Source organism: Annulohypoxylon truncatum (assembly GCF_022578515.1).
Source record: "Annulohypoxylon truncatum strain CBS 140777 unplaced genomic scaffold F4807scaffold_10, whole genome shotgun sequence".
Classification (NCBI taxonomy): Eukaryota; Fungi; Ascomycota; class Sordariomycetes; order Xylariales; family Hypoxylaceae; genus Annulohypoxylon; species Annulohypoxylon truncatum.
In genome coordinates, this window is record NW_025953796.1 from 96035 (window position 1) to 109891 (window position 13857).

At 48.7% G+C, this 13857-nt stretch overlaps 5 protein-coding genes across 5 annotated transcripts; 4 read left to right on the forward strand and 1 right to left on the reverse strand.

Annotated features, from left to right (window-relative positions):
• The first annotated feature begins 283 nt into the window (after window positions 1-283).
• On the forward strand, window positions 284-1565 carry F4807DRAFT_26746 (dienelactone hydrolase). Its single transcript, XM_047994542.1, has 3 exons — window positions 284-566; window positions 681-1062; window positions 1122-1565. Exons 1-3 carry the CDS (start codon window positions 517-519, stop codon window positions 1440-1442), a joined length of 753 nt encoding a protein of 250 aa, XP_047855662.1. The 5' UTR covers window positions 284-516; the 3' UTR covers window positions 1443-1565.
• Window positions 1566-1687: 122 nt separating this feature from the next.
• F4807DRAFT_450907 (uncharacterized protein) lies at window positions 1688-3427 on the reverse strand (the record flags this gene model as incomplete). The annotated part of the gene is made up of 1 exon (XM_048000180.1): window positions 1688-3427. The coding sequence occupies one exon, from the start codon at window positions 3425-3427 to the stop codon at window positions 1688-1690; it is 1740 nt and encodes a 579-aa protein (XP_047855663.1).
• Window positions 3428-3726: 299 nt separating this feature from the next.
• On the forward strand, window positions 3727-5524 carry F4807DRAFT_419183 (acid phosphatase/Vanadium-dependent haloperoxidase). Its single transcript, XM_047997389.1, has 2 exons — window positions 3727-4029; window positions 4111-5524. The coding sequence occupies exons 1-2, from the start codon at window positions 3967-3969 to the stop codon at window positions 4960-4962; spliced, it is 915 nt and encodes a 304-aa protein (XP_047855664.1). The 5' UTR covers window positions 3727-3966; the 3' UTR covers window positions 4963-5524.
• A 732-nt stretch (window positions 5525-6256) lies between these two features.
• Window positions 6257-9708, forward strand: F4807DRAFT_450909 (P-loop containing nucleoside triphosphate hydrolase protein; the record flags this gene model as incomplete). The annotated part of the gene is made up of 7 exons (XM_048000181.1): window positions 6257-6437; window positions 6509-6730; window positions 6874-7302; window positions 7434-7963; window positions 8082-9198; window positions 9279-9401; window positions 9473-9708. 7 exons carry the CDS (start codon window positions 6257-6259, stop codon window positions 9706-9708), a joined length of 2838 nt encoding a protein of 945 aa, XP_047855665.1.
• Window positions 9709-11104: 1396 nt separating this feature from the next.
• On the forward strand, window positions 11105-13680 carry F4807DRAFT_419193 (sugar transporter-like protein). The gene is made up of 6 exons (XM_047997390.1): window positions 11105-11649; window positions 11708-11863; window positions 11923-12026; window positions 12089-12678; window positions 12739-13146; window positions 13222-13680. The coding sequence occupies exons 1-6, from the start codon at window positions 11474-11476 to the stop codon at window positions 13429-13431; spliced, it is 1644 nt and encodes a 547-aa protein (XP_047855666.1). The 5' UTR covers window positions 11105-11473; the 3' UTR covers window positions 13432-13680.
• Window positions 13681-13857: the final 177 nt, after the last annotated feature.

Below are 13857 nucleotides of genomic sequence, written 5' to 3' on the forward strand. Positions count from 1 at the left end.
TTGATGAAACGACACTTAAGTAAAATATAGGAAGCTGTTCTGGGTAACATGCAAGTAACTTGACGTGCTTGTCCAAAGGTACCGACGCTGAGGTGCTGATGGATACAGGTACAGGTCCTCGGATACCTCGCTTTGCGCCTCAAGAGTGGGACTGGGACGGCGGGGTTTGTCTTAGACCCCCGACGCCAGTGGCCAACCAGGTATTGTATATAGGTAGCACTATACGTACGTAGTACAGGGCAATGGAGGGGCGAGTGGGATTTAGAGGGGTCGACGAAGCCGGAATAGCTAGAAGGAAGCTTTTCTCTAAAGGAAATAAGGAGCTTCGTTGCTGATAAATATCTGTACCTCGTTCCTCCTCTTTGCGCCAATTACTATCCTGCGTCGCTCACACACCTTCAACTCTTCTAACTCTTTTTGATAGCTATCATAGCTCTCTGACAGTTTACATAACCCACACACGTCTGCTTACATAGGACCTACATATAAGTACCTAGTCATCGGCATAAATCGAAAATGGCATCTAACCCTCCCGGAGACTGTTGCACCAAGGGCTTCAGATATGAGTAAGTTCTACCTCTTTTTTTTTTTTTTTTTTGTGTCTTCTTTTCTTTCCTCTCTCCTTCACTTGTTCTATGGGGTTCCTAAGTTGAATCTTAACTGACTAAACCACCGTGCAGAGGCACCCCAACAGGCAAAGACTTCAAAGTCGGCGAGCACGATGCTTACCTGGCCACTCCCGCCTCTAACGCCAAGGCGGACACTGCTATTCTGTTCATCCCGGACGTCATCAGCATCTGGCAGAACAGCAGGTTGATCGCTGATCAGTTCGCTGAGAGAGGCTACCTCACCCTTATCATCGACCCCTTCAAGGGTGATGCCCTGAGCCTAAATCGCCCCGACGGCTTCGACTTTGTTTCCTGGTTGACCAAGGGTAGCAATGGCCAAAACCCTCACACCACCGAAGCCGTTGACCCTATCATCGAGGAGGCTATCAAATATCTCAAAGACGCGCATCACGTCAAGAAATTAGGAGCTGTCGGCTACTGCTTTGGTGCCAAGGTATGTCCTTGATCTCCTTCCTGGCAAGTAAGAAAGTTGCTAACAATCTATCTCCGCAGTACGTTTGTCGCCACTTTAAGAACGGTATCGAAGTCGGCTTTGTTGCTCACCCCTCCTTCGTAGAGGAGGATGAGCTCGAGGGCTTCAAGGGGCCGCTGTCTATTGCTGCCGCCGAAACGGACGCCATCTTTCCGGCTGAGAAGCGCCACAAGTCCGAGGAGATCCTCGCCAAGAAGGGTGACCCTTACCAGATCTACCTGTACTCCCAGGTCGTCCACGGCTTCTCTGTCCGCTGCGACACCAGCAAGAAGATTGAGCGCTTCGCCATGGAGCGGGCCTTCGAGCAGGCTGTCGTCTGGTTCGATACCTGGCTGATCTGATAAAACCGTAATCTTGACACACAAACCCGAGGAAGTCACAGGTAGTCGTCATGCGATGTGTGCTATGTCCGACGGAAGGTTATAGCCTACAAATAAATCCATAGATAAATGAAGGCTCGACCTAGACGTTCGAGATATCTCTTGGTGTACATTAACTGATGCGTACCTAGGTATTTGCCCATCGCGAGACCTCTTGACCGTGAACTATGCCCATTGTGAAGTTATCATGTAGTGAAAGAGTACAGTTACTCACCGGTCTCGCCGGTCTTTTGCGCAGCTAACAGTTGACTCTGCAAACCCTTCTTGCCCACATTCATCGCCTTTTCCAGTTCGCGCTCTTCCTCTCTTAAGGTGGCCTTTCCATATTCCAATTGTCGCTTTTGTCGGCGCTTTTCCTCGGCTACGACGCGCTCACGCTCTTCGAGCGCCTTCTCCCGCTTCCTCCGCTCCTCCCTCGCTTTCTGCGCTGCCTCGTCCTCTTCGATCTTATCTTCCGTAGGTGGAGGACTAAACGTCTGGATGTACGCTTCGATTAAGGGGTCTCGCGTCTGCGGGTCGAGACTGATGTAGCGCACATCGGCGAGCACTTGCGGAGGGAGATTTGCTAGATGAGTAGTCTTGTTGAGGTCACGAAGGGATACACTGCGTAGTAGTGCAGTCAAGTCTTTCTTAAGGGTATCCGGAGGAAGCTTTAGTCGATTGATATGTTCGCGGTACCACTTCTCGCGATCGCGATCGTTGAGGGAAGAATCGCGCATGGGCGGTTCCTTTTTATACTTCCGGCGGAATTCAGGCCAGTACAATTTAGGCGTTGCTTTCTGTTGCAGAAATGCAAGGTAAGGGATCTTGGGGTCCTTCTTTTCTTCCTTGGCGCGCTGCTCTTTCAGAATCTGTATCCGTTCACGGCTCCACTCCTCCCAGACTTCTTTGCGGGCTTTCATGGTGTTAAGCACAGTATATCGCGAATCGTCGATGATGCGGCCCTCCTCAATCAGCTTCTCCCACGGCGAATAGGGGTTGATACCATAGTCATTTAATAGGTCTTTGAATAACTCTTTCGCATCTGCGTCGGAGAGAGGCAGACCCTCAGCACCTTCGGGCCACGCGTCGGGGTTCCCATCGTCATATTCGCCGGGGTCGAGACCATAATCGTCACCCATTGCTTGCAGTTGATAGGCAAAGTCATCCTCGTTGAATTCGACCGGCATATCTTCTGTGGGTTCTTCCGTACGCTGGCGTTTTGCGTGGTGTTCATCGGCATCGTCTCCTTCTTCGCCTTCATCATCCGTGACCTCCACTTCTTCGTAATCGGAACCTATATCAACCTGGTCTTCTACTTCGCTAGCTGCCACACCAGCAGAAACTTCTCTTTGAGGTTCCGCGGACGTAGATCCCTCGGTATTTGCTCTTTGGCCTTGGATACCAGCGGCCTTCTCCTGAGCACCTTTAATATCTAACTCGAGCACGCCCTTCATTACCTTCTCAGGTATCCTCCAGTAGCTTGCGTTCTTGACAGGGTTATACGCAAACCGGCGACCGTATTTGGTGTACACCAGCAGCCACGGCTCGCAACCTGGAATGGCGACCTTGGACTTTGGCTTGTCGTTGGGCTGCGGGCGCGGGCGATCCCCTCTCCCATCTGGGGTCCCACGGCGTCCGCCACGCCCTCCATGTTGCTGCTGCTGCGCTTGCCGTTGTCGCGCTGGGTCATACTGGGCGAGGAAGGCGTTCGCTGTCGCGGGGTCGGAGAGTTGGGGTACGGTCGAGTACTGGAAGAAACTGGCGTGAGGGTCTCGAGGAGGCGGAGTAGGTTGGGCAACAGCTTCTGTTGTTGGAATTGGTGGCGCAGCTGGTCGTGTATATGTTGATTCTTTCGTTTTGGCGTTGTAATAGTATGTGTGGCCGGTAGGTGCTTTATGTTCTGTCCAACCAGGAGGTAGAGGCGGTGGGGCATTCGAGGAGGGTTTATACGTTGATTTTAACATAGCTGTAGAGTTGACAGATGAGAAGGGAGGGATGTTTGGTATCGAGGTTCGGGTGATCTGGCGCGGGCGACAGAGTGGATGGTTGTAAATACGATGTAAAAAAACAATTGCGAAAACAATTGAAGATAAAAAAGTTAGATAGGTATGTACTTAGGTACCTACATGGCTTAATTCAATTTAAGTTTGACTTACAGCGAAAATATGGGGTAAATGCAGGGTACCTAATGGTACCTGCTAGCCTGTAGGCATACATGTACTTTTCGGCACCTAAAGGCCAAAATTGAACTCTCGTCATTGCTGTCAAACTCCTTATATGGTACATAATTGGGCACGCGACTTACAATTTGCCCTTACAGCCTAGCCTCATTGTTCCTATTTCTTTCCCTTTCGACATTGTCTTCCTACTAATCGATCTAGTTCCAATTGTCGTCGTCGTTTTTATTGTTGTCGTGCTTCGATTCTCTTGTGCTTCCTTCTAGGAAATGTTGTGGAGTGTCTTTAAGGCTCTACGTGGACGGTGACTTGCAGCTATCGTGGCAATGACTCGGAGCGACTCTTTTCAGCAAGGAGGAATATTGGGATCTGTTGCGAGGTTCTGGACTGTATGGCTACGTCTTCATCCCTACCTACACATCTACCTCGAGAACATCGTCCAGTCAGAATGTACCTAACCGTTTCTCAAGCATTCATATGCGCCCGATTATGTAGGATTCGCCGGCCTACTGACGGCATACCTTCTAATCCAATTCTTCGTCGAACCCTTCCATCGCATGTTCTATATCAACAATCTAAACATATCGTTTCCTCACGCCGAGATCGAACGAGTGCCCGTCTGGCTTAACTTCGTATATGCCCTATTTGTCCCCCTTGGGGTTGTGTTGCTGTACAATAGCTTCTCCCGAGCCTCGTTTCATAAACACCATAGCACTATCCTCGGTCTCGCCATTGCCCTAATCCTCAGCTCATTCCTCACCGATATCGTGAAGAACACGGTCGGCCGTCCGAGGCCGGACCTGATCGCCCGTTGTAAGCCAGCCCACGGCACCAAACCCAACGTCTTGGTGACCATCGATGTGTGTACCGAAACGGATCACCATACTCTCCACGACGGCTGGCGATCCTTCCCTTCGGGACACTCTAGCTTCTCATTTAGCGGCCTCGGGTACCTGGCCTGCTTCTTAGCTGGTCAATTGAGGATCTTCCGTGATAGGAAGGACATAGGTCGTTCATTAGTCTGTCTTGCTCCTCTAATCGGGGCCACCTTAATAGCTATCAGTCGCTGCGAAGACTACCGTCATGATGTGTATGACGTTTCCGTGGGGTCGATACTGGGCTTTACCGTAGGCCTCTTCACCTACCGCAGATACTGGCCTCGGTTGAGTAGTCGAGAATGCGACGAGCCGTATCCACCTCCTGGAACAGAGGCAGACGATAGAGAAGGTTGGAGAAGAGTCCGAGATGAAGAGGAAGGGGGTTCGATCGTGGGACGAAACGATGGGTATGAAATGGCCAACCTGATAGGGAGTCATAGCTAACATGTGTTTACTAGATGATCAAATCTGTGACTCGTGCGAAGTATTGGATATGTTGTTGCTTCGGTGCTTCATTATTGATAGGGATAAATCGTAGCTTCTCATCTGAGGCTGTAGCTCCTTAAAGGCACGAAAACATTGCTGAGTTCTTCAAACAATCGTTGTCAAATATGAAATTGCAAATTCTAACGGAATCAAGTCGGCTTGGAGCTATGTGAGATTTCCTCCAGTTCTTGATACATATGACCAAGTAATAGCATTGTAATGCCGGAAGTGGGATACATTGGGAGTCGTGAAGTACTAAGGTAGGCATTTAATTGTATATATTATAGGTACTAGTGGCCAGAGTGAGTTGTGAAAAGTGAGGCCGTAGATAGGTAGTTAGTAGTAATAGGTAAGTAAGTATATGAGGTAGATTCAGACATTGACAATGGTGTTTACAGTGTGGATAGCATCCGAAGTACTCCGTGCGCATGCTTCTCTGCTCTTCCCTGTTATCTAGAAATTGATAACTGATATCTTCACGCGTATTCACCCGATAGCATAGAGATTTGTATAAGGAATTGTGAATTGCAGTTTGCTTTTTCTAAGGTTTGTCCTCAGCCAATCATCTTCATCGAGATAACTGCGCAAGTCCCAGGACTGGCTGAGGACTGCTGCCTATCCCGTTCTTGTACCCCGCTACCAGCCACCGAATGTGCCTACCCCCAGGCAAGTCAGGCACACCCCGGCCGCTACCTAGGTACCATAGGTTTAAACGTGAATAGCTACTCCCTTATACTCTGTACTTAGATGGAGAATGTTAGTGTACTCGCATACTTTTGCCTGTTTCGCTAACAATCGCTATCATCTCATCGAGTTTCTTTTCACTCAACATCACAACAGTTACTTCAGCTCAGATTATGACTTCAAGGTGTAATGCGAGTCTCGAGTCTCAGGTCCCTTCAAATTTTTTTCCCTCTCTTCTCCCCCTCCCAGTGTTTTCCTCTTCTTCTTTTGTTTTCTGCCCACTAACATCCCATCCTAATTCCTCGTTTCGCCCCATCACGGTTGTCTCCTACATGCATGTCGTCCTCAGGACTTCAGAAACTCATTTTTCTACCACCTTACTATATCAGACACCTGGTTATGATCACCCCAATCTCATGTTAGATAATTCTCTCTAAATAGTTATCCGGAGTTGACTTACTCTAATAACCGTCACTATACTCTACTATTCTATAGCTACTCTCCATGTAAGTCCGATCCTCAAATTTCCTCATTATCGTCAGTGCGTGTTTTCTAACTAAAACGTAGCATGACTCGTCTTGGTAGCAAGGTAGTCAAATATGAGCGTCTTGGCTCACCGGCGGCAAGCTTGATATCAGACAATACCATGCCGCCGCCATCTCCTAGCCCGCTAAAGCGGAAAACGCCTCCAACTGAATATCTACCTGATAATCAGTCTGTAGCCAGATCATTCATTAGGTCTCATGCTCGTGAGTTCCTCCTCAGTCTCCTACGTATTACTTGGCTACCTGTAATAGTGCTTAACATCGTATACTTATAGCTAGCGCTGAGACGTGGCAACGACGCGACGACGACGTGGAACCTATTTTTATGGAAATGAGACGCCTGCCTGATAGTTTCAAACAAGGGTCTCCGGTTTCCCAGACTGCCGACGCCAGTTTTGCCCATCAGAGCTTCGCTCACCCAACGTTCACCGACATTGGCCTAAAGCAGAAGGCCTGCAATGACACGCTTGGTGATCTTCAGACGCTGGGAGTATCTCGTAAGTAATGATTACCTACCCTAGGCCCTATTGTTTTATAAGTGCTCTCACGAACATACCAAACCACTTCCGATATCCCCCCTATCCTCGTATCCATATAAACCACAAACAGAATAGAAACGTATTAATTAGATACCCATTAGATGTGGCCGCTCTGCCCGAGCTGGTCCTCGTTGGCGACCAGTCTGCTGGAAAATCCAGCTTGATGTCTGGTCTAGCACGGGTTAACCTCCCGCGGAGCGCCGGCGTCTGTACGCGCTGCCCGCTTCACATTCGTCTGATCAGTAGCAAGGTTGACCACTGGTCATGCAGCGTATCTCTTCAGCGAGACTATGACTTCCGGCCTCTCCCGGATCGGAAGCCTAAGACTTCGGACGTTACCGCGGCGAACCCCTTTCCCCCCTGGGTTAAGATGACCCATCGGGACACCAAGCCGTTCAAGACCATTTTCGATCCATCTGAAATTGAAGAAGTTCTTCGATGGGCTCAAGTCGCCATATTGAACCACAACCGGAACTTCGAACTCTTTATCCCTGGCGAAGGTGCCATGGCCAAACAAGAATCCCTTGACAGTAAGTCCGCACTCAGCTATTTCAAGTCGTAACTCCCTGTCTAGACATCCCCATCGTACCGTACCCTTCATATTCTGTATTCTCATATCCCTATTAGATATACATGTTTTGCTTACTCTAGACTACTCCAGCGGCCGCTCGTGAAACAGATGCCCAGTTCTCTCCCAATATAGTCGCATTGGAGATTAAGGGCCCTGGCCTTCCCGATCTAAGCTTTTATGACCTACCCGGTGTATTCCAGTCACCAGAAAAGGAAGAGGATGAGTACGTAGTGAAGGTAGTCGAGAAGCTAACCCTCGAGTATATCAAAAGGGAGAAAGCGATCATCATGTGGGCTCTTCCTATGAACGTCGACTTGGAGAATTCCACCTGCTTGGGTATCATTCGCAAGGCCAAAGCAGCACCCCGAACAATCGGTGTCATGACCAAAGCAGACCAACTCCCTCCTCAGAACATTCCTAATTGGTTAGCTATGTTCCGAGGAGAAAAACAGTTGGTTGGACAGGGCTTCTTCGCTACGTCGCGACCGCCAAGCCAACCTCTCGAAGATGCTGCAAAATGGGAAGAACTCTTTTTCAACCGGCAAGTGGATGGTAATAGCCCATGGCCGATCGAATTTGCTGATTTTGCCGGTCGTTGCGGTGTTGAGGTGCTGCTAAACGTAAGTACCCGTTCTCCTTAAGTTTCAAAGCAAGATGTGGCATCGCCTCCCGTGTTTTCTCACTCAATGCACTTCTCTAGGTAGCTTGTCATGTAGATAAGTGACTAACATGTAGTAGTTCCTGTCCGGAAAACTCACAGAGGCTTTTGCCAGAAGCCTACCCTCCATCAAGGAGACGGTGCATAGGCGTATCATCACCATCAAAGAAGAACTGGATGCTCTCCCTGAACTTCCTGCGAATGTAGAACACGAAGTCAAGAGGAGTCTGTTCAAATTCCTAGAGCAAGTAAAAACTGCTATAAGGAACACCGGATTCTCTTCCGAATGGAATACCTTGAATAGCCAATTCCAGACTTGCGTGTTCAGAATGAAGCCGACTTGTAAGGTCAAGGACTCGGAACTTCAAACTATCGACATTTCTGGTGGTGATTCAGAAGTTGCAACGCCCAGTCCTTCAAAGAGGCCACGCCCCAGCGACTCAACTATGCGGAATGTTTCTACACCAACCAGGAGGCCGCGCCAGGACAGCGTCGCTACCCCAGTGAAGCATGAGGAGTTCGCAACAAGCAGCCTATCCCGTGCCTCATCTGTCATGGGCGCGCCGGAATCGCGGCAGAGCCCATTCGTCAAGTATTTCAACCGCGGCCGGTGCGCGATGGACATCAAAGATATACGTAACAGGATACTGAGAACCAAGCGACCTGGCATGCCACGAGACTTAGTCCCAGACGAGGTTCGCGAGACTTTGTGCCTAGACGCCGTCAAGAAGTGGGAGGAGCCACTAGACACTTACATTCTCAAGACGGCAGAGCTCTTAGAGAAGACTGCTAACGCCGCTCTCGAGGAGTCTCTCGGTGTGTTACGCCGTCGTCTGATTTTTAAGGACTGCCAGGACCACCTGAGACAATTTATCGAAGAGGCAGTCGCTTCACAGAGAGCGCGTCTCTCAGACATGTTCAACTCTGAGACATACCAGCTCTATATGATGAACGACGATGCCTTTCACCGTTATAAAGCGCAGGAGATGAGCCAGCTTCTACGCGTGCGGGGAATAATCCGTTTGAAGTCTTTTAGTATGATCGATTGGGATTATACTGCTAAGAGGCTGGAAGATATGTCGGAGGAAGACAAGATCAAAGAACGCAAAATGCTCGACGCCAACCTTCCCAAGCTTGGAAAAGACCCGTATGACACCGAAATCGAGGTGGCGGGGTTTGTCCGTGGTTACTACATGAGTATGTGCTCCCATTGATATTTTACGATATCAAGACCTCTCGAATGCCTTTCAGCATTGCTAACTCGTTTCCTTGTACAGTGGCCGCGGCAAGATTCGTAGAAGGAGTAACGATGAACGTCAATTCAAACCTCTTGCGTACGTTTAGAGAACAACAGCTAGACATGGCTCTGGATGAGAAGTTTCATATCTACAGTCACTCTGGTAAGTCGAATACTCCTAGGCATTTTGCCGTGACGACGAAGTTGGTAAACGATACTAATGGTGGCTGGCAGATCCGAGTCAGTACAATAGGTTGATGGAAGAGGATGACAGAACGGCGAAGAGGAGGCTACGACTCAAGGGAGAGATGGACAAGCTGTTGAGGGCCATGCAGAGTATCAACGAGCTAGGGAGCTTTTCCGGCGATGCTATTGACGCGCACAGTTCTAGCGGTGTCCACGGTACAAGCGCCGACCACCTCCACGGCACCGTCGAGTCTGACTGCGAAATGGACGATGCCGTATTGTGATGGAGGATGTGGTGGGTTGTCCAGGTTTGATATTATCACAGGAGCTGTCCTTGGTACACTCGTTTTCCGTTTCATGTTAATGGCTCATCGACTGGGCATGCAAGCCCAGAAATACGGTTCAGAGTTCCGTGGTTATGGATAGGTCACAAGGTATAAGGAAAAGGGCGATAGGATGTACTGGAATTTGGATCCCCGGAATATTTCTGGTTTGCTAGTGTGTATCAATTACTACTATGTAAAAGCATGTTGCTTGACTGAGTGATATCAATAAGGGAATGAAATGTCAGAAATGCAGAGGCCTAGCTTTCAGAATTACTCGAATTTATGACTTAGTATGTTATTCTGTATTGTGTCTGTGTCGGTATCTCAATGATTTTGGCCACAGCTATCTCGTGCTTCTACCTAGTCTACGATACCCAGCTCTTTTAATAAAGAAAATATATACCTATCTAGTTATCATGTCTATCCCTCTGTCTTAAGTCAAAGACGACGGCAATGTTGTGCATTATGCGATGTGTCATAAGAGAGATCTAGTTACCTAAAGAGAAATAGAGGAATAAAATGACTGGTTGGAGCTTGTTGGGCTCTGGTTCCGCGTCTAGACTTATCTTGGTAGCCATGTTTCATTCCGACATTTGCCAATTAGCCGGCCGGCCCTTTTCTGGTCCACGATCAATGCCATCACCTTCAATGCTGCTACTAAGTCGAGAAGAGAGATGACCAATGGTAGTCGAGCTGTTGGCTAGGTTCCCCGGACTGCATGCATGCGATGGAAGATGCAGCCCCGAAGTCTAGAAGAGTTCATTTTTGTATCCTGTCCTCTAAATCTGGACAAGTCGAGCAAGGTTCCTTGTCCCTCAAACCCGGGTAGGTAGGGGTGTCTTTCAACTCTCGCCGTCTTAAGTTCCATCGTGAACCAGTGCTGTTGCACAACCTGGGGAAGTGAGCCATCATTAGGTAGCTTTATATCACGTTCCACATTTGATTACAGACTGATATTCCCAATCTAGACAGATGCCCTTATGAGTATCCCTTAGATGTAATCAAACTGAGGCAGGGTGTCACACATCATGTAGGTAGTTATGAGTCGTTCTCAATACCATCGTCACCACCATTGCCTTGATCAAATAACTCTGATACCTATATGATGTGTAAGAGGTAACCTAAGGGCCAAGCTTGAGGGTGGTCTGAGGGTGGTCGAATACGGATTCCGCAGCAGCTGATGACCGCGGACTTCCCAAATATGACAATTCGGAGCCTCAGACGTGCCACAAGTCTCTTCATTCTGGATGCGAGGGGGGAGAATCTCAACTAGATCGTAGCCGGGCTGTCGGTTTGATAGGCCGCTAGTCAGCAAAATCCCAGCGGAATCCTGGTCGAGGGTCGCGGGTCACTCTCCAACTACTACCCGTCTACGATCCTCTATATATTATCCCCGCATTATCGTGACATGCATTAGCCGTCGTCACGGTATCAGCGTGGTAGAGCCATGGAATCTGGCTCATTTATACGCTGGATACCTTCTTGGCGAAGGGTGCAGGCGGACATGCTTCATCATGCTGTTAATTACCAGCCGCAGCTGTGCTGCCGACATAACATATTTGAATGGCATCATATCCCTCCTCGCATCTTGCGGGCTCTGCGTTGCTTTCTTTGCGTTTGTACCTTGGCTTACCTATCGAAGCTTACCTAATAGTTGAACTAATAAAATTGACTTCGACAACAACCTACTTATATGTGAGGAAGGCAATTCGTAGAGGTCATCATGGTCCATCCTCGCCAAGCCATAGCCAAGGGCCATGAGGAGGAACATGAACAGTTAGCGCAAAGGGTGGCGCCGGAATTTGAATATGTCTACTGGACCAAGGAACCGCATCTACGGAAACTATATGCCTGGGCCTGTGTACTGATGATAGCGTCGGCGACTACTGGATACGATGGGTAAGGGGAGCGTTAGGACTTCTTATATTTGCTTCATGGTCGACTAACAGCCACGTAGAATGCTCGTCAACACTTCTCAGCAAATTGATCGTTGGAAGCAGTACTTCCCTAAGACTCAGGTCGGCCCCGACAACTCCCAGGAGGTGGCCGACAGCTGGCTCGGGCTTCTCGTGAATATGTTCAACATCGGGAGCATATTGAGCTTCTTCCTCACGTAGGATCACTCCCACGGTATTTCATCTAGATACGGGACCTTGCTAATTATGCCAATAGACCGTATGTTGCCGATAATTGGGGCCGGAAGACGGCTATAACCCTCGGGTGTATCTTCATGATAATTGGGGGATGTGTATCGGCGTTCTGCAACGGATATGAGAGTACGCGAAGGAGACCAAGCATGTCCACCTGCGCAAATGCATCCTGCTAACACATGGTCTAGTGTTCATCGCCGGTCGTCTGATCCTTGGCTTCGGCAACAGCTTGTCACAAATGGCATCTCCTCTGCTTCTTACCGAAATATGCCATCCCCAACACCGTGGACCCGTAACGGCGGTCTATAACTGCTTGTGGAATCTGGGCGCTCTCCTCGTCGCGTGGGTGGGCTGGGGAACTGCTCAGATCCGGAACGACTGGAGTTGGAGGTCGATCACTCTGATCCAGATCCTACCCTCGTTAATACAGATCATCTTCATCTACTGGATTCCCGAGTCCCCGCGATATCTCATAGCGAAGGATCGCCACGACGAAGCGCTCGATATATTAGCTCGATACCATGCCGGCGGCGACAAGAACGACGTGCTTGTTCAGTTCGAATTCAGGGAGATCAAGGAAACGATGCGAATGGAGAAACAAGTCGCGCGCGCTGCTGGTTATCTTGACTTCCTACGTACCAAGGGGAACCTCTGGCGATTGGCCATCCTCATTTCCTTGGGTGTTATATCCCAGTACAGCGGAAACGCGTTGTTCTCAAATTATATGGATACCGTCTATGAGGGTGCTGGGATAAAGGTTCAAGACCAGAAGCTCGCTGTAAGGTCACTCACATAAGACGTTGGAATCGCGGAGTAATTACTGACGTGTTTTTTATAGCTGAGCGGTGGGAAAACAATTCTCGATCTCATTATAACAATTCTCGCCGCCTTGAACGTCGATAGGTTTGGTCGACGCCCACTCTTCCTATTATCAACATCGGGGATGGTGGTGTCGTTCGTGAGCTGGACGATCTGCGGTGCCATCTACGAGAACTCGAACTTGACTAATGTAGCTTCTGGTTACGCACAGCTTGTTTTTATCTGGCTGTTTGGTATTTTCTATGATATCGGCTTCTCGGGTCTCTTGATTGCTTATGCACTCGAAGTGCTCCCTTTCAAGCTGCGCGCCAAGGGCATGATGATAATGAACATTACAGTACAGGCCATCCTCGCGCTCAGCAACCAAACAAACAAGATAGCTTGGAACAGGATGCCGAAGCACTGGAACTTTATGCTTTTCTATACCGTAAGTCCTCTTTCTTATTTTTATTGATCATCTCATTAAGATACAGTAAATGCTGATATGTTTTTTCTTGCGCAGCTATGGGATTTCTGTGAACTAGCCTTCGTCTATTTTTTCTACGTCGAGACGAAAGGTCCCACGCTAGAAGAGATCGCATGGATTTTCGACGGTGCAGACGCCGTTGCCAATATCGACATTCGGCAAGTTGAGAAGGAGATGCATGAGATGGAGAGGGAACAGAGTTTCGATTCGACGGCACTGTCATCTAGGGGAAAGGGAGCTATCTAATAGGTCATTTCATTTTACGGTTAGTCGTGGCGGGTGGCATTATGTTGGTGGGTAATGAGTTAACAGTAGGTTATGGCGCAATGGTTCATAGGTAAGGTGAGTGGCCTATTTCATTCCCAAGTTAGGCGTCGGAAATATCAAAAAAAATAATCGGAAGGGGACTGGACGATACCAAAATATTCAGCGTAAATTGCATCCAATCAATACTTGTCTTACCAGGTGTGAACCACCGTCCTGTTAGACACATAGTGACCTCATGTAAGCTCGTATATTTTTATACAGTAGAGGAAATAGGAAAGAAGTAGGTATATGGACACAATAGGCTCGTGCTATGGCATCAAGAGCTGCATAGCGAAACAGCTTATAAGTCCTCGCAGTTGTATCGAACTTATCACCCCCGACTATATGAACTCCTTGGCAAGTTGA

Coding starts and splice junctions, on each gene's coding strand:
- F4807DRAFT_26746 (XM_047994542.1), top strand. CDS start 517: ATGGCATCTAACCCTCCCGGAGACTGTTGCACCAAGGGCTTCAGATAT. Junction 567..680: donor ACCAAGGGCTTCAGATATGA/GTAAGTTCTACC, acceptor ACCACCGTGCAG/AGGCACCCCAACAGGCAAAG. Junction 1,063..1,121: donor GCTACTGCTTTGGTGCCAAG/GTATGTCCTTGA, acceptor CTATCTCCGCAG/TACGTTTGTCGCCACTTTAA.
- F4807DRAFT_419183 (XM_047997389.1), top strand. CDS start 3,967: ATGACTCGGAGCGACTCTTTTCAGCAAGGAGGAATATTGGGATCTGTT. Junction 4,030..4,110: donor CTGTTGCGAGGTTCTGGACT/GTATGGCTACGT, acceptor CCGTTTCTCAAG/CATTCATATGCGCCCGATTA.
- F4807DRAFT_419193 (XM_047997390.1), top strand. CDS start 11,474: ATGGTCCATCCTCGCCAAGCCATAGCCAAGGGCCATGAGGAGGAACAT. Junction 11,864..11,922: donor ATATTGAGCTTCTTCCTCAC/GTAGGATCACTC, acceptor TTATGCCAATAG/ACCGTATGTTGCCGATAATT. Junction 12,027..12,088: donor GTTCTGCAACGGATATGAGA/GTACGCGAAGGA, acceptor CACATGGTCTAG/TGTTCATCGCCGGTCGTCTG.